This window comes from Prionailurus viverrinus, chromosome C2 (genome assembly GCF_022837055.1).
Source record: "Prionailurus viverrinus isolate Anna chromosome C2, UM_Priviv_1.0, whole genome shotgun sequence".
NCBI classification, from domain to species: Eukaryota; Metazoa; Chordata; class Mammalia; order Carnivora; family Felidae; genus Prionailurus; species Prionailurus viverrinus.
The window spans coordinates 244993-269737 of NC_062569.1; the positions used below are offsets into that span (position 1 = coordinate 244993).

General features: G+C 42.2%; 1 protein-coding gene across 2 annotated transcripts in view; it reads left to right on the forward strand.

The window, feature by feature from the left end:
• Window positions 1-516: 516 nt before the first annotated feature.
• Window positions 517-24745, forward strand: part of ZNF445 (zinc finger protein 445) — a 34101-nt gene continuing 9872 nt past the window's right edge. For both annotated transcript variants that reach the window (XR_007155704.1, XM_047875593.1), the window contains exons 1-6: window positions 517-640; window positions 19450-20024; window positions 22471-22639; window positions 22992-23068; window positions 23351-23477; window positions 24218-24328. Coding sequence is in view for 1 of the 2 variants with exons in the window: in XM_047875593.1 (XP_047731549.1) it covers window positions 19590-20024; window positions 22471-22639; window positions 22992-23068; window positions 23351-23477; window positions 24218-24328 (919 nt within the window). In the remaining variant the exon portion in view is untranslated. The remainder of the gene's footprint in view (window positions 641-19449; window positions 20025-22470; window positions 22640-22991; window positions 23069-23350; window positions 23478-24217; window positions 24329-24745) is intronic.

A 24745-nucleotide genomic window follows, 5' to 3' on the forward strand; every position in this document is an offset into this window, starting at 1 on the left:
TGGATTTAAGCTAAGTTTGATTTCACAGACCAAGATGACTAGGCAAACAGTTTGCCCAGGTCTCTCGTTTCTCCCCTTTCTGAGGAACCAAGGGGAAGGGGAAAATATGTTAAGCAAGCAGGTTTACAGAAGCGAGAAATGCCGGTTAGTTCATGTACAATCACTTATTCTATTACATACCAGACTACATTTAGGAAGTTTCACAACTTACTCTATTACATAGCGGGTTACATTCAGGAAAGGTTTCACAATGCTCATAGCAAACAGCAAGCAAAACAGACTTCTCAGCAATTGTATTTCTTATCAAAGATCCATAATAAGCAGAAAAGAGAACTTAGCTTTAAACTAAGGCAGGGCTGTCATTTGGATTTAAAGCTGTTCTTTTCAGAGAGTGGAGGGCAGGCGCCCAGAGGGGAAGACAGGGCTGCTGAGGACAGGTCAGGCGGCTCACAGGCAGCTGAGCACCGCGCTGGCGCCAGGGAGAAGGCGAGACGTTGGCCCTCCCAGCTTCCTAGAGCGGCCCCGAGACGCAGGGCGGCGGCGCGCCTGCGCGACCTGGGCCACCGGAGAGCTGGTCTCTGGGCCACGGGTTCTGGGCGGGTGGTGTGGCTGGAGGACTCGGTGTCGGGGACCTGGGGAGGTGAGCCACCGGGCGGGGCACGGGGGCGGCGGAGGCGGGAGGGGGGGGACCGGCAGTGAGGGTGCACGGGGCTCGGGAGGGCGGCGGGGACGCTCGGCCCCTCCCGGGGTGAGAGTCAGGGGTCGGGGGTGCTGGCTGAGGCCCGGCCTGGAGGCGGCGCCCGGGGCGAGCGGTCTGGCCGGGCGGGGATCCGGTCCCCGCTGCGGTGAGGAGTGTAGCTGGAAGCGCTTTGCAGCCCCGGGCAGAGAGTTGGGAGTAATGGCTTCTGTGCTTTATCCTTTCTCCCAATTATGCAAACAAAGCGTACTCATTAGGGACAATTAGATGACGCGGGTGGGAGCCAGAAAAGTGAGAATAACCGCAGTCCGCAAATAGTTTCGTCTGGATGCTTCCTGACATTTTAAAATTTGCTCACAATTATGCACATTCATACACGGGTGCGTGTGCCTTTCGAAATGGGATCGTACTGTGGCCTTTAAAAACTTAGTATTATTGGGATGCAAAAGTATTGTGCTAAAATGTACATAATACTTACCATAGGGTACAATAAAATCGACCACTTTAACCATTTTCAAGTGTGGCAAATTGAGCGGCATTAAGTACATTCATACCCTTGCGTTTTGAAAATGATGATACCTTCAACAGGCGGAATGCATTTGTTCACATAGCGGTCAAAATTGGTGCTAGCGTTAGTTAGGACGCCACCGAGACATATTTCTGTGAGGATAATTAAAAGGAAACGTTTTCGTTGCAGTTTATTTTCCGTAGTTAGTACACACTACACAAAGCTGTAATGCTCACAAAGTGACGCTTGTGCAGGAAAATAGCAGAATCTTGTGTATTAGGGTGGCTGCCTCTTTTCAAAATGAAAGTGTAGCATATAAAAGGGAGTTTTAATTTTTTCAATATACATTTTTAAAGATTTTATTTTTAACAAAAAGGGTTTTTTAAAGATAAGGTACAGCTCTTAAAACCACCGTACTGTCTCTGACTTGCATAGGCCTAAGAAGTCAGAGAATGGTCGGTCCCCTTCTAAGTTACAAGTGGTGGCCAGGAAAGAACACCACCCTGTTTCGAGCTGTATGTAGTGCAGAAGTGAAAACGCAGTACTATTAGTACATTATTTGCAAGGAAATGTCAGTGAGTGGTTTTAGTCATAATTTGATGAAGGGATTTTGGAGAACTTGCATCTGCTTACACGTGTGTGTATGTGTGTGTGTGTGTGTTGAGGGTCTGATGAATGGGGGTGTTCTTACCTGTCGTGTTGATGCTGAAGAAAGGCGGACAAATTTTGGTTCAAAATGTAGTCCTTACTGTAGGTCGAAATGATGGGAATGTTTTGAAGATAAACCCTCAGTATATACTTAGAAAGGAAACTGACAACAGCATCACAAATACTAAGTCTGCCACTTGAAGTTTTCTGAGGCTCCTCGTATCCAGGAAGTATCAGTGCAAGGGCATTCTGTGATGTCGGAGTTGCTTGGGAGTAGAAATACATAACGTATAGTAACCGTAACTTACCTTATTTGTCAGTCTTCAGGATTTTTGTATCAGAAACGCTCTGAAAGAACTCCCCAGGTGAATCATGAGATGCTGTACAAGATTGGATTTTTGAGCTTAAACTTCTGCCTGATCTTAAACCTCTTACCCTCCTTCCTTGTTTTATTACAGTGTGTCAGACCAGACATGCCTATCTAACATGCCATGTGTTTTCTTCATTTTCTGTCTTCCTGTAAGCTCTGCAAGGCGGTGGTGTTTTTTGTTTATTTGTTTTGGTTTCTTGTGGTGTTTTGTTTTTGGTATCCTTATTCGTTATGTAGTCCTTGGTGCCTGGGGCATAGCTGGTGCCCAGTAAGTACTGTTAATAAAAGAATGAATCTAAATTGAGATAAGAATAACAATATTTAATATCTTTGATTGCCACAGTTTTGTTTTTTTTTTTTTTTTAATCTAAGATAGAAATACATCAGAAAAAAGTGATAACAGTTCTTCCATTCCGAGACCGTTTTCTTGAGGTGCCTGGGTGGCCTAAATGGTTAAGCGTCCAACTTTGGCTCAGGTCACGATCACAAGGTCCGTGAGTTCGAGCCCCGTGTCAGGCTCTGTGCTGACATCTCAGAGCCTGGAGCCTGCTTCCGATTTTGTGTCTCCCTCTCTCTCTCTGCCCCCCTCTCAAAAATAAGTATATATTTAAAAAACAACAACAACAACAAAAAACACCCTTTTTCTTTTGAATAGTTGTGGACTTAGAGAGGGTTGCAGAAACCGTACCGAGTTCCCTTATATTCTTTGGTCAGTTTGCCTAGAGTTAATATCTTGCGTAACCATAGTATAAGTCCTCAAACTTCAGAAATTTACAGCGTACAATGCTATTCATTAAACTGCTGACTTTAATTACAGAGTCCAGCAGTTTCTCACTAGTGACCTTTTTCTGTTCCAGGATCCGATCTAGAATCCCTCATTCCACCATTCCGTGTAGTTGCCCTGTCTTCTTGTTTTCCTTCAATATGTGACAGTCTCTCCATCTTTCCTTGTTTTTCATGACGTTGACACTTTTCAAGTATGTTGTATGGGTATTTTTAGAATGACTCTCACTTTGGTTTTGTCAGATGTTTTTTCCTGCTTCAATCGAGGATGATGTTGCTATGTGTTATTACTGTCAATACTGATTTTGACCTAGTGGTGTCTTCCATGTGTCACCATTGTAAAGATACTGGCTTTCCCTTTGTAACTAGTGATTATTTGGGGGAAGATACTTTGAGACCTTGCATGGCAATATCCTGCTTTTCTTTACTGTTCACCCACCAATTAGCCTTCTTGGTGGATCTTATCACTGTAATGGTCTAGTGGTGACTTTGATTTCTGTTATTCCTTCTCCAGATAATAATTGGAATATTTCCTGAGGAAGAGTTGTGCCTTCTTTCCCTTTGTTTTATTTCTTCAATTATTTGTATCTGTGTGATGTTGGATACATATCCTTTGGGCTATGATGCGGTGCTGATGGTACTTATTTTGTTGCTTAAATTATTCCAGCTTTGGCCCTTGGGGGCTCTTTGCAGTGGCTCCTGCTTCCCCTTAAAGTGTCCACATCCTTTTTGGTGTCTTTCCCTGACTTTCTGGCCCCATACATTAATTGTGTTTGTTGTATCTTCCCTTCCCCAGCCCCCGAGACCACCACTTCTCCAAAGATCCCTAGTTCCTTTCTCCATGTTCACGGTTTCTTGGAGAATGATACTGAGAAACCAAGTTTTGGGCGCTAGGTTTGAGCTCACTTCTTAACTGATGTACGGGTTCAAGTATACTGTAACACTCTAGTTATGTACTGGAAGCGGTCTTTCTTGTTTCCTTATCAGCGTATAAAATAAAGCATATGTACCCTCACACTGGTAGGAAAAACACGGGAATAAGAGACTGCTGAATGAGGATTAAAAAAAATTTTTGTTAACATTTATTTATTTTTGAGAGAGAGAGAGACAGAGTGTGAACTGAGAAGGGGCAGAGGGAGAGAGAGGGAGACAAAGAATCTGAAGCAGGCTCCAGGCTCTGAGCTGTCAGCACAGAGCCCGACGCGGGGCTGAAACGCATGAACTGTGAGATCATGACCCGAGCCGAAGTCCGGCACTTAACCAACCGACTGAGCCACCCACGTGCCCCATAAATGAGGATTTTAAAAGAAAACGAAGTACGTCATGTATGAGCTGAAGAAGCAAAATGACAAAAAAGGAAACTGTCCCTGAAAAATGCCCAGATAATTGTTTGGGATTTCCCCTGTTTTTACAAAGCCATTTTCATTGCAGGATTGAGACTGGGCCTAAGGTATGAAGCTCTGGGAGAAGAGGCCCGATCAGCTCAGGTTGCCTCCTAGGCCTGGGATGGGTGAAGTTTTATTTCTGTTCTCAAAAGCTGGTTGGGACATGGAGAAACCCTGAGGCATTAGGAAACCTGAATTTAACTGGGCAGCTTCAGCTCACTGGCCCCCATGTCTTTACTGTGCCCTGGGTCTTTCCAGAGTCTGACAGGCCCTCGAGGTCTTTAGCTTTCTCCATGTTCATGGTTGCAGAGGCTAGGCCAACCCTTTCTCCCCGATTGAAGGCCTGGAACCCCTCGCCAGGTTCCTAGGCTTTCGCCCTCTTTTTCCTGTCAGTTAGTCTTCTCATCACCTGTGTCCAGGTACTTCGCTGGCCTCTTTGGACATTTCTGTAGCAGCTGCTTTAGAACAGGCCTGCTTGGAGGCTTATTTTTGGTGCTAATTGTGCTGTGGATCTCCATTTCCTGAGGTAGGTCTTGCCATTTCTATTTCCTGCTGGGTGCCTTCCTTCAGAACATTTGTCTCTGGGCTCAAGTTCATTCTCTTTAGCCTCACTGCCAGATTTCTGGTCACTGTGAGCAGCTTTCTAGTCCTTTCCTAGTTGGGTTTCTTGCTCTTCTCCAGTCTATTCTGCAGGTTTGTTGGGGAAAGTCTCTGTCCCTCTTCCTCTGACTTTCAGCTGCCTTCTGAGCAGTTGTTTCTGCTGCTGGGGCTCAGCACGGCTGGAGCCTGTCCCTCTTGCTCGGCTCAGCCTTCTTTTGTTGTTGCTGGTCTTCAGGTGTGTCTGCAGGCCTTCAGCCACTTACTTTATCATTTCCCTCCTTTTCCTTTGCTTTTGTTTCTCCAGTACTTCTTCTTTTTCTCCACTGTTTTTCCACATCAAAGCTTCACTTCTCTGCCAGAACTTTAGCTGACTCCTCAGCATGCATGATCCCTAATGTAGTTCTTGACTGGACTGACTCTTCATGCCCTGAAACAGGAGTGTAGTGTTTTTGTGTGTGTTAGCTGGATGGCAGCCTGCTTTCTGGCATGAGCTCTTTCCGTCTGGTTAGTCACTCTTTTTTCTCTGTCTTGACAGCATTGGCGGAGTCTGGGAGATAGCGAATAGGTATTGGTTTATAACCAAGTAGGAGATGGCTTCGGAGTGAAGGGAGTGATTTCTTTAAATGTATTTAATGGTCGCAGGAGATGGAGGGTGGTTTCAGGGGACGATGAACATCATTTGTGACTTGGTGCACTCAGTTATGGGACCCTTTACAAGAGGTACCGAGGCCGGCTGTTTATCTCACCCTTTTTGTGGACCGTTTGTTTTGTCTCTTTGTCTTAACATTCTTGGTCTTGTTTTTTCTTTTGCATGTTGTGTTTAGGGGTAGCATTTTGCTCTTTTCATTCTCTTCTTATTTGCCGGGTCATGTCTTAGGTTGGTCTCTTAATTTTTAGGAGATCTAAGGTCACGTTGGTTGGTTTTTCCATTTGTGGTTTTTGAGTACAGCCACCATTTGCTCTCTGTACCCCTTCAAGGCTTGCTGCCTCTCCCCCTCAGTTCTTGTCCCTGTGTCCTGGGAGCTGCTTGATACTCATTTAGTGTGTTTGGCAAAGAGAATTATTGATTACTTTGATGATTGTAAAAGTGACATGTAAAAATTCACGGAACACTGGTTAATAGGAAGGGAAAGGCTTTATCCCACGTTCTGGAGAAGATAATGGGTGAGAACACTCTGGCAGCAAGGCTAAGAAAGTTTTTGTGCATATTCCAGCTGTACTTTATTTTTATTTTAAGTCTTAACTAGTTAATAACTATAATTTTTAAACCTTGTCCCATAATTTACTTATTATTTTAGGAAAATGGGACAAGACAAAATATATAATGAGTAAAGTAACAGGGAGGCAGATTTCAGACACACCAGTTTAAGCACTTCTAACATTTTGGCATTTTTGCAGTCATCATTTCTTTCTTTCTTTCTTTCTTTCTTTCTTTCTTTCTTTCTTTCTTTCTTTCTTTCTTCTTTTAATGTTCATTTATTTTTGAGAGAGAGAAAGAGCACAAGTGGAGGAGGGGCAGACAGAGAGGGAGACATAGAATCTGAAGCAGGCTCCAGGCTCCGAGCTGACAGCAGAGTCTGATGAGGGGCTTGAACCCATGAACCATGAGATTGTGACCTGAACTGAAGTCAGATACCAACTGAGCAACCCAGGCACCCCTGTAATCGTCATTTTCTACATGCATTCTTAAAAGAAAGAAAAGAGAGAGGCGTAGTACACAAATGTTATGTTGAAAAATGAAATAACTACAAATAAACTAAAGGTTCCTTTAACTACTATTCTCAAACTCTCCGCTCCTGTATTCAGTAAGAGTTTTTGTGAATTGCCCAAGCCATCTTAAATTCCTTTGAGTACTTATGTTCATCACACGTACTTACACTTAGACGTATATATGGTTTTAGATTTTTTCTACAATTATATCTAAGATTTTTTTTTTTTTTTTTTTTTTTTTATATCTTAACATGTTTTGTTATTGATGGGCAAGGCGGTCAAGAGCAGCTTCTCCTCTCTTGCGTAACAGCATTTAGAGTAGCCTTGAGCTGGGGACATTTCCTTGCAAAGAGATAAAGAGCACTCTGGGCTTATTGCCTTCTGAAGGACTATTTTTCTCTGTTCTTGCTTAGTGTATACCCCTTTGTTCTGCCTATTGCATGTGTCAGTGACCCTCAGGCCTGCCCCTGCTTTCTTTATTTCAGACCCCACCGGCAAGGGGTTGAGGGTCTTATTGCAGCATTAGGTGTAGTGCTTGTCTCCACACTGTCCTAAACACGTTGCCTGCGAAAGTGATCTGCTGCGCATGGAGAAAGCAATGGATTGCAAGAGGTTGAATCTTGTGCATTCTTTCTCTTTTCTCTTCTTGTGAGTAAGTTTTGTACTACTTGAGTCAGGTGTGTATTTTGTTTCTTCTTAGCAATAGAATCGTGCTCTGGCCTCTTGTGTGAGTAGCATTTACTTGCCTGTTAACCTTGGCCACACAGTCTGAGCACCCAGCAGACAGTGAAACAGTAATGTTAAGAGTCCAGTACAGTCTTTTAAACTGTTGTACTAGATATTTCATCCTAGGAAGTGCTACACTTTTATTTATTTCTATTGATGAACAAGTCATTTATTTCCAATATTGTGTTACTACAAAGAGTACTCTAGTGAACACCTGTGCGAATGTCTGTATATCTACCTCTGCAAGTGTTTTTCCAGGGAGATTCCTAGAAGTGAAATTCCTGTAGCCGAAGTAATGGGACTTCATAGTTTTGCTATAGACTTTCACACTACCTTTCCTGGTGGCTGTATGCATTTACGCTTCTATCACTGTTTTGTTTTTTGTTTTGTTATTATTCTTTTTTCTGGTCAAGAGGTTTTCAAATATTGTAGTCGTATATCACACTTTTCCTTTTATTTTCTTAAGAAATCCTTGCTTACTCTGGGGTTCTTACTCTTTTGTTTTTGAAGTTAAGTCTTTGGAATTCATTTTGTGTGTAATTGTACTTTTATTTTTATTCCCTAGCCAGTCGTCCCTATGCAAGTCATTGATGTCTGTCCTTTTCCACTGTCTTGTAATGCCACTACTGTCATATCCCAGATCAGTGTGTGCATATAAGTCTTTGGATTCTGTGCTATTCCTTTTATTTGCAGTTTGTGTATTCCTTCAATAATACTCACTTTTGTTATATTTTTATAATAAGCTGAATTGTATGGTAGGACAAATCTTCCCACCTTTAAAATAAAAGGTTGTCTTCACTATTGTTGACCTTTACTAATTTTTGTAATTTGTAGATGTTTATCAACTGTGAAGAAAGTTTATATTGGGTTTGTTATGATTTTATAGACTTTTCAATTAATTTAAGGAGAATTGATGTCTTGGAAATACTAGATTTCATATGCTTAAGACTTTTTCAGATATACTTTGTGTTTTGGTAGTTTACTATTTCCCCCATTAAAGTTGTGTACATTTTTTTAAGAGCTTTATTTCTGGGTATTTTATGTTTTAGTTGTTGTTGGTATTTTGTTCTGTTTCTAAATAGTTGTTGCTGTTATGTTAGAAAAGTATTGATTATACATTGATATTCAGCTTTTTAAAAATATTTAAAAAAATGTTTTAAAAACATTTATTCATTTTTTGAGAGACAGAGACACAGAGTATGAGCGGGGGTGGGGCAGAGAGAGGGAGACAGAATCTGAAGCAGGCTCCAGCCTCTGAGTTGTCAGCACAGAGCCTGCCGTGGGGCTTGGACTCATGAACCACGAGATCATGACCTGAGCCGAAGTTGGACACTCAACTGACTGAGCCACCCAGGTGCCCCCATGTTTGTTTATTTTTGAGAGAGAGAGAGAGAGAGCGCACGCGCGAGCGAGCGAGCAAGCTGAGAAGGGGCAGAGGGAGAGGGAGACAGAGGATCTGTAGCAGACAGCTCCACGCTGTCGGTGCAGAGCTTGATGCGGGACTTAAACTCATGAATCGTGAGATCATGACCTGAGCCTAAGTCGGACACTTAACCAACTGAGCCACCCAGGTGCCCCGACATTCAGCTTCTTAATTACCTATCATATTTTAAGTTTTTCAGTTGATTCTCTTAGACCTTTTAGGTGGATGTTTATATCACTCATGAGTCATAGTAGCTTTTAAAAATTTTAATTTACTTTTTTTTATTTTTATTTTTCTTAAAATTTTTTTATTAACATTTATTTATTTTTTGAGAGTCAGAGAGAGGCTGAACACAAGCAGGCGAGGTGAAGAGAAGTAGACACAGAATCAGAAGCAGGCTCCACGCTCTGAGCTGTCAGCACGGAGCCCAATCCGGGGCTTGAACCCACGAACCGGGAGATCATGACCTGAGGTGAAGTCAATCACCCAACCGACTGAGCCCCCCAGGCGCCCCTAATTTTATTTTTAAGTGATTTCTTTACCCAATGCAGGGCTCGAACTCATAACCGAGCGTCGAGTGTCTACCAACTGAGCCAGCTAGGCGCCACATCTTTGATCCTCCTTTTCTAACAGTTTCTGCGTATTTCTTCCTCTTCACCTCCTCCTCCCTTCCCCCTCCTCCCCATCTTTCCCCTCTTTCCTCCCCTTCCTCCACCTCTGCCCCCTTCTACTCTTCCTATTTCCTTTCCTCCACCACCGCAGCCGCTGCCAATTTGGTTGCCTTTTATTTCGTTTTGTTGTCTGATTACTGAGGCTGAGACTGCCAACACTATGTTAAACACTCCTCATCCTCCCTTTCCTCCTCCCCTTCCTCCTCCCCTTCCTCCTCCCCTTCCTTCTCCTCTGCCGCTGCCAATTCGGGCGCCTTTTGTTTTGTTTTGTTGTCTGATTGCTGAGGTTGAGACTTCCAACACTGTTAAACAACCGTGGTGAGAGTGGAGATCGCTGTTGTGTTCCTGATCTCAGGGGGAGTGTTCTCAGTTTTTCCCCATTGAGGATGATATTAGCTGTGGGCCTTTCATATATGGCCTGTATGATGTTAAGATATGTTTCTTCTATCCCAACTTCCTTGAGGGTTTTTATTAAAAGATGCTGTATTTTGTCAGATGCTTTTTCTGCCTCTATTGACAGGATCATATGTTCTTACCCTTTCTATTAATGTGATATATCACGTTGGTTGATTTGCAAATATTGAACCAGTCCTAGAGCCCAGGAATGAATCCCACTTGATCATGGTGAATTATTCTTTTAATATACTGTTGAATTTGATTTGCTAGTATCTTGCTGAGATTTTTTGCATCCACATTCATTAGGGATATTGGCCTGTAATTCTCCTTTTTTGTGGGGGTCTCTGTCTGGTTTGGGAATCACCATAATGCTGGCTTTAAAGAATGAGTATGGAAGCTTTCCTTCCATTTTAATTTTTTTGGAACAGATTGAGAAAAATAGTTATTAACTCTTCTTTAAAATTCTGGTAGAATCGATCTGGACCAGGACTCTTATTTGTTGGGAGATTTTGATAACTGATTCCATATCTTCACTGGTTATGGGTCTGTTTAAATTTTCTGTTGCGTCCCATTAGGGTTTTGGTAGTATGTGGGTGTCTAGGAATTTGTCCATTTCTTCTAGATTGTCCAGTTTGTTAGCATATAATTTTTCATAGTATTCCCTAATAATTATTTGTATTTCTGTGGTGCTGATTATGATTTCTCCTCTTTCATTTGTGATTTTATCTATTTGGGTCCTCTTCTTTTTGAGAAGTCTGGCTAGGGGGTTATCAATTTTGCTTATTCTTTCAAAAAACCAGCTCTTAGTTTCATTGATCTGTCCTTTTGTTGTTTTTTCAATTCTGTACCATTGATTTCTGCTCTAATCTTTATTAATTCCCTTCTTCTGCTGGCTTTGGGCTTTATTTGCTGTTCCTTTTCTGGCTCCTTTAGGAGTAAGATTATGTTGTGTAGTTGGTACCTTTCTTATTTCTTGAGATAGGCCTGAATTGCAATGTATTTTCCTCTTAGGACTGGTTTTGCTGCCTCCCAAAGGGTTTGGACTGTTGTGTTTTTATTTTCATTTGCTTCCATGTATTTTTTAATTTCTTCTTTAATTTCCTGGTTGACCCATTCATTCTTTAGTAGAATGTTCTTTAACTTCCATGTATTGGGGACTTTCTAAATTTTTTCTTGTGGTTGATTTCAAGTTTCATAGCATTGTGATCTGAAAATATGCATGGTATGATCTCAATCCTTTTATTTTTGTTGAGGGCTATTTTGTTACCACTATGTGATCTATTTAGGAGAATGTTCCATGTGCATTTGAGAAGAATGTGTGTTCTGATGCTTTTGGATGAAAAGTTCTGAATATATCTGTTAAGTCCATCTGGTCCAACATGTCATTGTTTCCTTATTGATTTTCTGCCTAGATAATCTGTCCATTGTTGTAAGTGGAATATTAAAGTCCCCTACAATCATGGTATTATTATCTATACATTTCTTTATGTTTGTGACTAGTTGATATGTATATATGAGTGCTCCAGGTTGGGGACAATAAACATTTACAGTTGTTAGCTCTTGATGGGTAGACCCCTTAATTATGATATAATGCCCTTCTTCATCTCTTGTTATACGCTTTAGTTTAAAATCTAATTTGTCTGTTATAAGTATGGCTACTCCAGTTTTCTTTTGACATCCATTAGCATGGTAGATGGCTCTCCATCCCCTCACTTTCAATCTGCAGGTGTCCTCAGGTCTAAAATGAGCCTCTTGTAGGCAGCATATAGGTGGATCTTGTTTTTTTATCCATTCTGATACCCTATATCTTTTGATTGGGGCATTTAGTCCATTTACATTCAGAGTGATTATTGAAAGATACGGATTTAGTGCCACTGTGTTATCTGTAGGTTTCATGCTTGTGGTGATGTCTCTGGTCCTTGTAGTGTTTCCTGCTTTCTACTCAGAGTCTCCCTTAGGATCTCCTGCAGGGCTAGTTTAGTGGTCATGAACTCCTTCAGTTTTTATTTGTCTGGGAAAGCCTTTATCTCTCCTTCTATTCTGAATGACGCCCTTGCTGGATAAAGGATTCTTGGCTGCATATTTTTCCTATTCAGTACATTGAATATTTCCTGCCACTCCCTCTGGCCTGCCAAGTTTCAGTGGACAGGTCTGCTACTACCGTTATGGGTCTATTGTGTAGGGTAAGCCCGTATGTCCCTAGCTGCTTTCAGAATTCTCTCTTTATCTTTGTATTTTGCCAGTTTCACTATGATATATCATGGTGTTGACCTGTTTTTGTTGATTTTGAAAGGCGTTCTCTGTGTCTCTTGGACTTGGATGTCTGTTTCCTTCCCCAGATTAGGGAAGTTCTCAGCTATAATTTGTTCAAATAAGCCTTATGCCCCTTTTTCTCTTCTGGGACTCCTATGATATGGATGTTATTTCATTGCATTGGATTGCTACCTGGCTTTCTTTTTACTTCCATTTGAGTGATAAATGCTTCTCCATCCCTTGACTTTCAATATACATGTGTCTTCTTGTCTGAAGTGAGTCTTCTTGTAGGCAGCATATAAACTCAGGTCTTGGGTTTTTGTCTTCTCTGTCACCCAGTGTCTTTTGATTGGAGCGTTTAGTCCATTTACGTTCAAAGTAGTTATTGATGGATATGTATTTATTGCCATTTTGTTACTTGTTTTATGGTTGTTTTTTGCAGTTCTTCCCTGTCCCTTTCTTCTCTTGCTCTCTTCTCTCTTGGGTCTGCTGGCTTTCTTTAGTGATATTCTTGGATTCCCCTTTCTTTGTTATTTGCATGTCTATTATCAGTTTTTGATTTGTGGTCACCATTAGGTGTATATATATAGCATTTTATGTATATAGTGCTGTATGTTAAGTTGGTGGTTGCTTAAAGCACTAACCATTCTAAAAGCACTAAATTTTTATTCCTCTCCAACCCATGTTTTAAGTATATGGTGCCATACTTCACATCATTTTATTTTGTGAATCCCTTGCCTGAATTTTATAGGTACACTTAATTTACTGCGTTTTTGCTTCCTATTCTTTTTACTCCTGCTTATGGTCTTTCCTTTCCTCTCAAAGAGTGCCTTTTAATATTTCTTGTAAAGCTGATTTAGTTGATGAATTGATTTGTTGGTCTGGAAACTTTTTCTCTTTCCTTCTCTTCTGAATGATAGCTTTGCTGGATAGAGTATTCTTGACTGCATAGTGTTTCCTTTAGCACTTTGACCATATCATGTCACTCCCTTCTGAAAAATCCACTGATAGCCTTACAGAGTTTCCCTTGTATGTAACTGTCTTCTTTTCTCTTGCTGCTTTTAAAATTCTTTCTTTATCATTAGTTTTTGCCATTTTAATTATTAGGTGTCTTGATGTGGACCTCTGTGGGTTGATTTTGGGGGGGATTCTCTGTACCTTCTGGATCTGGATTTTTTTGTTTGTTTCCTTCTCCAGATTTGGGGAGTTTTCAGCTATTATTTCTTCAAATACATTTTCTGTCCCCTTTTCTCTCTCTTCTCCTTCTGGGATCCCTATAATACAAATGTTATGCTTGATGGTGTTGTTGAATTCCCTAATCTACTTTAATTTTTAATTATTCTTTTTTCTCTCTCCTGTTCAACTTGGTTACTTTCCATTACTCTATCCTCAGGATTGCTGATCTATTTTTCTACTCCCTCTAGTCTGCTCTTTATTTTCTGTAGTGTATTTTTAATTCCAGTTATTGAGTTTTTCATCTCTGGTTCATTTTTATATTTTTTATCTCTTTGTTGAGGGTCTTACTGAGGTCCTCCACTCTTAAGTCCAGTGGGTATCTTTATGACCATCACTTTTAGTTTTCTATCAGGCATATTACTTATCTCCATTTTGTTTAGGTCTTTTGCTGATATTTTGTTCTGTACTTTCATTTGGGACATATTCCTATTTCCTCATTTTGTCTAGGTCTCTGTGTCTGTTTCTGTATATTAGTAAAGTCACCTATGTCTCTTCCTGTTGGAAGTAGTGGCCTTATACAGAAGAGGTCCTATAGTACCCTGCAGCACAGTGTACCTTATTCACCAGAGCCTGGCATTGTAAATATATCTCTTATGTGTGTTAGATGTTCCCTACTGTTGTTGCTGAGCCATGTTTGCCTTCTATCCAGCATCTGCAATGGCTCTCTTTGCCTGTTGTGGGCACGGTTTGTATCCTGTGTTGTTAGTGGGCCAGTCAAGGGCCATCTTGGGCTTGAATTAAGTTAGACCATGTGTTTTCCAGAGCTGTGGTAGCACCAAACTGCAGGGTACTCTCCCTGTGTTGTTCCCTGAGAAGCTTTCATCAGTAGGTGAGGCCTGCTGCCAGACCAGATGTCTGCCCCCGGCCCACTGCTGGGGCCCCGGAGACTAATGTGTGTGGTTGTCTTCCCCTTTCTGCTGGGCAGGAGTCAATTTGGATTGGTGCTGGCCCCCCTTGGGGGTGCTTGCACACTGCCAGGCTCGTGGTACCACTTTGGATGTAATGGTGCTGAGGGCTTGTTGGAGGGGGTCGGTTACAGGAGATGGCAGCTCTGTTAACAAGCTAGGTGGAGAGTGTTCACACTGTGCTGGTTCCCGCAGGTGTCCCTGTATGTACGTTGTGGGGAGTGAGAGCTCCTACCAGCTCTTTTGTTCTTGGAGAAGCCTCCTAAAGATACCTGCTCCTCCAGCACATGCTTTTGAGATTAGTAAATAAATCTCTTTGTTGTATACCGAGGTGTTTTGCAAACTGTTGCTTCTCTGCCGAATCTCAGTGGGGCTGTTTGTTGTGCTTTCCTTTTAAGGGCAGAGACTTAGTTTCCCATTGCCCTTCCCAGAGCTGATCCCGCTAATTTTTAAAGTTCCAGGTGTTAAGTACCACTGGTTGTAAGAACTTGAGAAATTAAGCCCCTCTGGTTTTCACGGTCAAATATTGTGGAGACTTGTCTTCCCAGTACAGGTCCTCTGTACCTGGGTGCCTGGTTTGGGGTTTGTTCATGTCCTTTGTCCACCCCACATGCTCCCTCCTGTCCATGTCTTTGCCCTTTCTACCCTCTTTGTTGTGGCCTCTTCTATACATTTAGCTGTGGAGAATCTGTGCTTCTAGTCTTCAGTTGTTTTCTGGGTTATTTACACTGATATGGGTGTTATCAGGTGTATCTGTGGGATGAGGTGAGGCTAGGTGAGCCAATGATCCTCCTATTTCCAGCCATTTTCCCTGAAAGCTTCCCCCCACCCCCCCCTTTTTAAAATTAATTAATTAATTAGTTAATTAATTAATTTACCTAAGTGCCTAAGAAACCTCCTGGACGGTGTTAAAGAGAAGAGTTGAGAGTGGACATCCTTGTCTTATTCTCACTTTTTGGGGGGAAACATTTGGTTTTTAACTACTAAGTTTGATGTTAACTGTGGGTTTTCGTAGAGGTGTTTTGCCAGAAGTAGAAGTTCCGTTCTATTTCTAGTGATTGCTTTTGTTATGAAAAGTTTGGGTTTTGTAAAAAAATTTTTTTGCTCCTATTTACATCATTATGTGATTTTTGTTTTGTGTTTATTGATATGTTAAACAATCTTGCATTCCTAGGATCAATCTCACATGGTCATGGTATATAATTCTTTTCGTATGTTAGTGGATTTTATTTTGCTAGTATATTGTCCAGAATGTTTGCATTTATATACATAAGAGATACTTGTCTGTCTGGTTTTGGTATCAAGGTAATACTGAGCTCCTAGAATGAACTGGGACGTGTTCTTCTCTTCTGTGTCTTTGAAGAGCTTATGAAGAATCAGTATTATTTTTTTCTTTAAATATTTGGGAGAATTCAGCAATAAAGCCATTTGGGTCTTTGCTTTTCTTTATGGGTAGTTTTGACTACTAATTTAATCTCTTTACTTGTTACAGGTCTATTCAGATTTTGTGTTTCTTCTTGAACCAATTTTAGTAGTTTGTGTTTTATAACTACTGTAACTACTTGTCAATTTCATGTAATGCATTTAATTTATTGGCAAAAATTATCTTTTAAAAATTCCAGTAGTCAGTAGTATGTTTCTTCTCTCATTTCTCATTTCCATATTTGGATCTTTTTTTTTCCCTTCATCAGTGTGGTTAAAGATTTATCAATTTTGTTATCTTTTCAGTGAACCAATCTTTTTTTGAATATAATTTATTGTCAGGTTGGCTTACAAACAACACCCAGTGCTCATCCCAACAAGTGCCCTCCTCAATGCCCATCACCCATTTTCCCCTCTCCCACACCCCCCTTTTCCACCCTCAGTTTGTTTTCTGTATTTAAGAGTCTCTAGTGGTTTGCCTCCCTCCCTCTCTATAACTATTTTTTTTTTCCCTTTCCCTTCCCTCATGGCCTTCTGTTAAGTTTCTCAAGACCCACATATGAGTATAAATGTATGATACCTGTCCTTCTCTGACTTATTTCACTCAGCATAATACCTTCCAGTTCCATCCATGTTGTTGCAAATGGCATGATTTTGTTCTTTTCATTGACAAGTAGTATTCCATTATATATATAAACCATATCTTCTTTATCCATTTGTCAGTTGATGGACATTCAGGCCCTTTCCATAATTTGGCTATTGTTGAGAGCACTGCTATAAACATTGGAGTACACGTGCCCCTATGCATCAGCAGTCCTGTATCCCTTGGATAAATTTCTAGTAGTGATATTGCTAGGGTATCAATAGGGTAGTTCTATTTTTAATTTTTTGAGGATCCTCCACACTGTTTTCAAGAGTGGCTGCATTAGTTTGCATTCCCACTAGTAAGGTATGAGTGATCTGGTTTCTTTGTATCCTCGACAGCATTTGGTGTTGTCATTGTTTTTTTTATTTTAGCCATTCTGATAGATGTATAGTAATTATCTTATTGTGGTTTTAATTTGCATTTCCCTGATGACTAATTATGTTGAACATTTTTTCATGTGCTTATTCTCTGTATATCCTCTTTGGTGAAATGTATCTTCATGTTTTTCACTCATTTTCTTATGGGATTGTTTGCTGTTGAGTTTTGAGAATTTTTTCTTTAATGTTTATTTTTGAGAGAGAGAGAGAGAGAGACAGAGTGTGAGTGGGGCAGGGTAGAGAGAGGGAAACACAGAATCTGAAGTAGACTCCAGGCTCTGAGCTGTCAGCACAGAGCCTGATGCAGGGCTTGAATTCACGAACCGTGAGATGGTAACCTGAGCCAAAGTCAGACACTTAACCAACTGAGCCACCCAGGAGCCCCAAGAATTCTTTGTATAGTAAAATACCAGTCCTTTGTCAGATATGTGGCTTCTAAATATTATCTTCCAGTTTGTAGCTTGTCTTCTCATCCTTTCGACAAAGGGTCTTCCAAAAGCAGAAGTTTTAAATTTATCAGTTTTCCCTGAGCTTATCAGTTTTCCCTTTTATGGATCATGCTTTTGGTGTCAATTCTAATAACTCTTTGCCTAGCTTTAGCTCCTGAAGATTTTCTCCTATGCTTTTTTCTAAAAGTTGTATAGTTTTATGTTTTATATTTAAGGCCATGATTCATTTTGAATTGATTTTTGTGTAAGATGTTAGGCTTAAATTGACTCATTATTTTGCCTATGAATGTCCAATTTCTCCAGCAGTATTAGTTGGAGCTTATCCTTCCTTCTCTGAATTATTTTTTTTATTAATGTTTATTTATTTTTGACAGAGAGAGAGAGAGAGAAAGTGAGCATGAGCGTGGGAGGGGCAGAGAGAGAGGGAGACACAGAATTCGAAGCAGGCTCCAGGCTCCGAGCTGTCAGCACAGAGCCTGACGTGGGGCTTGAACTCACAGACGCGAAATCATGACCTGAGCTGAAGTCGGACGCACAACCAACTGAGCCACCCAGGCGCCCCTATCCTTCCTTCTTTGAATTGCTTTTGTACCTTTCTAAAAAATCAGTTGAGCACATTCTGCAGAGTAGACTCCTATGCAGTGATGTGGCCCGCAGCATAAGCTCTTTCCCCAGTGTGAAGAGGCAAACATTCATTGAGGGCCCAAAATGTTAAATCCCACAACCACACACATATTATACAGTGAGGCCACAGAAATTTTAAGAGGTAAAGAGGTAAAGTGCACCTATTGTCTTACAGGTAGTGGGGAGATAGATTTGAACCTAGGTAGGTCTTAGTGCATGTTCTCTACTCTGTACACTAAGCTCTGCTGTCTCCAGTAAGTGGCCCTTATGACGAATTACAAAGGCAAATAAGTTCAGTAGAGAACTGGATTAGTGTTTCCAAATTACAGTTCTTAATTCATTGGTGGGGTCATAGTTATTTAGGGGATTCCTAATCAGCATTTGTTTTGTTTTTGAGTTGCTTATTTGAGACATTTTAAAATATTATATTACAGTATTAGTAAGGTCACATTTGATATTACAAATCAGTTGGGTATACTTGTGTTAGTCTATTTCAGGTTTTTCTTTTCCACTGATTTATGTGTCATTTCCTCCACCACTACCAGTCTTTTTTTTTTTTTTTAAGTTTTTATTTACATACCAGTTAGTTAACATACAGTGCTGTATTAGTTTCAGGTATACAATATAGTAATTCAACACTTCATACAACATCCTGTGCTCATCACAAGTGCACTCCTTAACCCCCATCAACTGTTTTACCCATACCCCACCCACCTCCCCTCTGGTAACCATCAGTTCTCTATAGTTAAGAATCTGTTTCTTGTTTCTTTTTTCCCCTTTGCTCTTTTGTTCTTCTCTGGCTGACTTATTTCACTTAGCATAATATTCTCGAGCCCCATCCATGTTGTTGCAGATGGCCAGATCTTGTTCTTTTTTATGGCTGAATAATATTCCATATACCACATCTCCTTTACATCTTTCATCAGTTTGTACATCTTTTCATCAGTTGATAGACACTTGGACTGTTTCCATAATTTGGCTATTGTAGACAATTCTGCTATAAACATCAGGGTGCATGTATCCCTTTGAGTTAGTATTTTTGTGTTCTTTGGGTAAATACCTATTAGGGCAATTGTTGGATTCACAGTCTTAATTATTGTAGCTCTAAGTTTTGAAATCAAATAGACTATTTCCCCACACTTTATTCTAATTTTGAAAAATTGTTTAGCTATTGTAATTCCTTTGCCTTTCCACATAAGTTTTAGGATAATCTTGTCTATATATATATAAACAAAAAAAAAACGTTGCTGAGATATTGATAGGAATAGCATTAAACCTGTAGATCCTTTGGGGGAAAATTGACATCTTTATTCTGTCAAGTTTTCCAGTACATGATATAGTATGTCTGTCCATTTATTTAGATCTTCTTTGGCTTCTTTCATCTGCCATTTGTAATTTTTGGCATACAAGCCCTGTACATGCTTTCCTGTATTCTGGGATATTATCTTAGTTTACCCCAAAATGTGACAATCTAGCCCTGTGGTCTGCTTGATATGGGCAGGCACGAGTATGCAAACGGTCATGTGCCCTCTTTTTGTACATCCAAAGATGATCCTGGCTACCAGGATCTAACTGCACCATCATTCTCATCCTCCTGAACAGTAATATTTGTTATTTTAGTCTCTTACCAGTGATGTCTGATGCCCCAGCAAATGACGTTGCCCACCACTGTGCTGAAAAACTACTCCTGAGGTCCCAGCAGCGACACAGCTAACATAGACTTGGTTTGCACTCTGCTGGGTAGACCCTGAACAGGAGTGATGCCTCCAGGCAGGTGGTATGCTGTCCACCCAGCTCAGGCCCGGGCTTCAAGGGAACAAGGGCGGCTTCAGATGGTAAAGAAGGAAGAAGAGGATGAAGGCTACACTTCAGCGCAGGCTGCCAGGCCACAGACACTCAACCGTTCTGGCCAGGAGCTATTCCGCCAGCTCTTCAGACAGCTTCGCTACCATGAATCTTCTGGGCCCCTAGAGACTTTGAGCCGGCTCCGGGAGCTCTGCCGCTGGTGGCTGAGGCCTGACATTCTCTCCAAGGCCCAGATCCTGGAACTGCTGGTGCTGGAGCAATTCCTTAGCATCTTGCCTGGGGAGCTCCGGACCTGGGTACAGCTGCATCACCCTGAGAGTGGTGGGGAGGCCGTGGCCCTGCTGGAAGAGCTGCAGAGGGATGTCGATGGGACACCGTGGAGGCTGAGGGTGAGCAAGTGTGTAGTACTCAGTGAACTCTGCCTGTCAGTGAGCCCGCTTGTCTAGAGGGACTGGGTTGGGCCTCTGAACGCTCAGCACTGAGGAATGCAGGGAAAGTCTTCCCTTCTCATTCCCACGGCACCTGAGCAGCAGAGAACTGGGCTCTGATCCAAGGACCTTTTAGCAGCAGCCCTTCTCGCCCTCCCAGAGGACAGTTAGCTCCAGGAAGAGGGTCAGCAAGTAGATAACAGTAATGAGTTTTTGGACACAGTAACTTAGATTATGGGAGTCTATCTCCACAGACCCAATTTGACTGGATACTGACCGGTTAAGCGGGGGTGATGTCTCTTGCTTGTTAGAGTCAGGACTCTTGGCTTCTGTGTGCCCATTAAGACCTGTAAATGCAGTGCACTCATAACATGTTCCTTCTTTCTTAGTAAGCTTTTGAGGATTTATTCTCTGCAGGGGTCAAGGGTAAGAAGAGTACTGAGGGTCAGCCCAGGGCCAGGAAATTGGAAGATTTATTCCACAGCCTCATTGTTCTTGCTCACATTCTTTCAGAGCCTCACTTTATTGAAAAGGATATGCAAACAAATTTGTTCAGTGTCTATTTGAGTGCCTACCATGTCCCCAGTTCCAGCCTTAGACCTGGGAAACAGAGCTCTAGGGCTGGCAAAGAGCAGCCAGTCAGTTAAAGTGAGCTCTGTGTGCCCCTTGTGCTACACACAAGCAAGCCTCTCAGTGCTTCCTGTAGCTTGAGGGTTTTTTTTTTTTAAAGAGGATTTATCATTTTTATAGGCTTTAAAATTTTTTTTCAATAAAAATATGTGTAAGTCTACATATATGATGCATGCATAAATGAAAGTTACCTTTAAGATTTTAAAAAATGTTTATTCATTTATTTTGAGAGGTGGGGGAGGGACAGAGAGAGGGAGAGAAAGAGAATCCCAAGCTGACAGTGCAGAACCTGACGTGGAGCTCAATCCCACAAACCATCATCATGACCTGGGTGGAAATCAAGCACCGGACACTTAACTGACTGAGCTACCTATGCGCCCCACCTTTAAGATATTTGAAACGTATTTGGCATACTCTTCCCCCAAATATAATATGAAAATTAAGTCAGTTGAGTAACACATCTGACTGAACATCTACCAGTAAATGGTAATAAATCAATTCAAGGTATGACTTAAACAAGAAAGCTCTTTGCGTAACATTCGTTACTATTTTTAAAAATCTAAAAGAGCATTTATCATTTTTGCTGAAACACCAAGATGTTCAAAAGGATTGAAAAATAATTTATTAAAGCAAATAAGGTTCATAGTAGGCACATAATTGTAGCTTGGTTACATTTAACTCATTTAGAATTCGAAAATCCATGAAAACATTGCCAAATGTGCAGACAGGGTCTACCTGGTTGAAAGTAGTTAGAAATTAGAAAACAAAACAGGCTGGGAGAACACCTTCTAAATTCTGAAAAGTGAGCAGAAAAACTCAAGATGCACATAAAATTACAGAATCACCCTATGGTTCATAAGAATTGAGCAACTAGGGCCCGGTAATGTTTGTCCTTAAACTCATTGGGCTGTGTGCTTCCATCTTTAAGTATTGTTTCTTTATTCTCTTTTTGGTAGGGTTTGGGAGGACTAGGATCATCATCTTTAAGATGTTTAACAGCCTCAGGCTAAGATTCGTCCATAGCAGTGTAGTCAGTGTCTTGGCCAGAGAACCAGAAAAAACTTACAGTTCATTAGCCATAAGCTTTCTATCCTCATTTCTCCATCAGGGATAGCCTTGCCTAAGAGACTGGAGCCATTTGAAGTCCCAGGGCAAATTGGCTCTTTCCAAGTGTTTGCTTGGATGGGCACTGTCATTTTTTGGATCTGAGACTTCTTCTTTTATGGTCCCATGGCTGACCCTCACAAGTAATATTGCCTCACTGGTAGTGTTACTTACTATCTCAATCAGATTAATGTCTGGGAGCTGTCCTTTGAAGTCACTTTACTTATCACTGCCTAGAGCAGTCCCTGATACTTGGGAGATGTTATCTGTCTGCATCTCTCTTGTGAACCATTATCAATTTAACTCAGGGATAAATCTCTTCTCTCTCATTTCTAAGTTCCAGACCAGGGGTGGGGTTGAGGGTTAGTGGGGAGGAGTCACTGCAGCACCTGAGGCCTGACAGCATTGCCTTGCTGGGTGTTTCCTATGTTGTAGCTGGAATCTGACTCCACCTGTCTCCCTCATGGTCCACATTAGAGGCCAGGGAGGCTGAGGGGTGAGGAGGTCCCCCTTGGGCTTTCTCCTCCTCCTTTTCCCTCTACTTATAGATAAGAAAGGGCCTGGCCTGCCCTTCCCTGGGTCCCTGCCCCTAAAGATTGGCCATGTGGCCTCTTCTCTGAGTTTGCTTTCTGATTCCCATGGGGATTCTCTCACAACATTTTCTTCCCGCCAGGACCCAGCCCTTGCCCAGAGCCCAGACGTGCGTTGGATGGGTACAGGAACCCTGCGAGCCTCACAGATATGGCCCCCTGCTTCACCTCTCAGGAGCAGCTCTACTCTTGGGGACCACCTGGAGCCTCCCTATGAAATAGGAGTGTGTGACTTCCTGGCTGGGCAATCCGGTACTCGCCATCTGGCTCTAAGACCCCAGCCATATGCCACACATCCCAGATTAGTATTGTCATTTCACCATCTGTCCTCACATGAGAATCCCTTTCTATCTTGGCCCTTAGCTTTGTGTCCTTTTTGCCTTCTGTGACCCATGTCCACCTAGACTTTCCTCCTCCCATTGTACCCCCCACTGCTCACCCCCCATCCCTCAGTGGACATTGGGGAAATGTGAAATGGATGTTTAACAATAGTCCATACCTGCTCATGGGCCCAGGAGTCCTCTGTGTGGGGGAAGAGTAGGCCTACTCAGTGGGGTGCCACGAGCTGGGTTACCTTCTCTCATGGCTCTTTCTTCTCCTTCAGAGCCTCCTGTTGCCCAGGCTCCTGCTCTTTCCCAAAGAGAGGGGTGCCCAGGAGACCTGTTGACAGCCCAGCCTCAGGTGAGCCACAGGACCTTTGGTCCTTCGTGACATCCCAGCATTGCTGCCTAATGGAGCTGCTGAGGCTCCCCCTCATCTTGAGTCTCTGTGTCCAGTGACCTCACATCCAGAGACCTATGTCCTAGAGACCAGATTATCCCCCTTGAGCCCAGAGCTCTTCTGCTGCGTGGCGCTCTTCTTTTTCACCCTTACCAGATCCATCTTGTTCTCACTCAGAGCCTACCCCTTTACAAAAGCCGGGAGCTGTAGACCAGCTCTTGGACATAGGACTATGTTTTTCAGGAGGCTGTGACTTTCAAGGACGTGGAAGTGATCTTCTCCCAGGATGAGTGGGGATGGCTGGACCCTGCTCAGAGGAACTTATATAGGGATGTGATGCTGGAGAATTATGGGAACATGGTTTCTCTGGGTAAGACATTAATTTCCCCATACTTCTACCCACTTTTACTTCTGCCTTCTTAGTTTTTGTTATGGTGCCTAGACGGGGGCCTGACCTGGACTTAGATCTTGGCTCTCTGTCACCTCAGGCTCTTCTCTTGAAGCTTGGTGATAATGATGATTGTCATGCAGGGTTATTGTTAAGATTAAAAGTCATATATGTCCAGTTCCTAGTTAGACATCCAAAAAAATGTTGGTTGGTTTAACTGAGTGAGTTGTCACGTGGCTCCCACCTCCAGAAAATCCTAATGATTCTTTTGGCTGTGACTTCTTTCAGCCTCTTTTTTTTTTTTTTTTTAAATTTTTTTTTCAACGTTTTTTACTTATTTTTGGGACAGAGAGAGACAGAGCATGAACGGGGGAGGGGCAGAGAGAGAGGGAGACACAGAATCGGAAACAGGCTCCAGGCTCTGAGCCATCAGCCCAGAGCCTGACGCGGGGCTCGAACTCACGGACCGCGAGATCGTGACCTGGCTGAAGTCGGACGCTTAACCGACTGCGCCACCCAGGCGCCCCATCTTTCAGCCTCTTTTATCTCTGTTCAGAGCTGTTGGAAATGGCTGCCTGGGCCTCCTGTCCTAGCTTCTTCCACCAGCCTCCCTGGCCTTTCCCTCGTCCTTGCCAGGACCTGAGGCCTGAGAGGGTCCTGGAGAATAATTCTGTATGATTTATCTACCCTTCCATCTCATCTCATTCCCTTGTCTTCTGCAGTGGGGCCATTCACCAAACCTGTTCTGATTTCCTGGTTGGAGGCAAGGGAGCCATGGGGCCTGAATGTCCAAGGAGCTCAGCCCAAGGGGAATCCAGGTGTTGCCCCTGCAGGTGAGTTCCAGAGACCCTCCAGATCCTGCTTCTCTCACATCTACTCTTTTCTTTCTTTCTTTCTTTCTTTCTTTCTTTCTTTCTTTCTTTCTTTCTTTCGTTTATTTATCTCAGGGGTGGGGGAGGGGCAGAGAGAGTGAGAGAGAGAGAATCCCCGACACAGGGCTTGAACTCACAAATTATGAGATCATGACCTGAGCTGAAATCAAGTCAGATGTTTAACTTACTGAGCCACGTGGGCACCCCAACTCTTCTCTTTCTTAAAGTCTTTTATACCAAGTAAGTCACAGGGAACTTTGATGTTTGCTAGAAGGAAGATCCTTAACAGTGATGCTAAGGAATGCTGGGTTTTTGGCCTTCCCCCCCTCCAGACTGGCCTATTAGACATTTGTTTCTGGCCCTGCTCCTTCCCCAGAA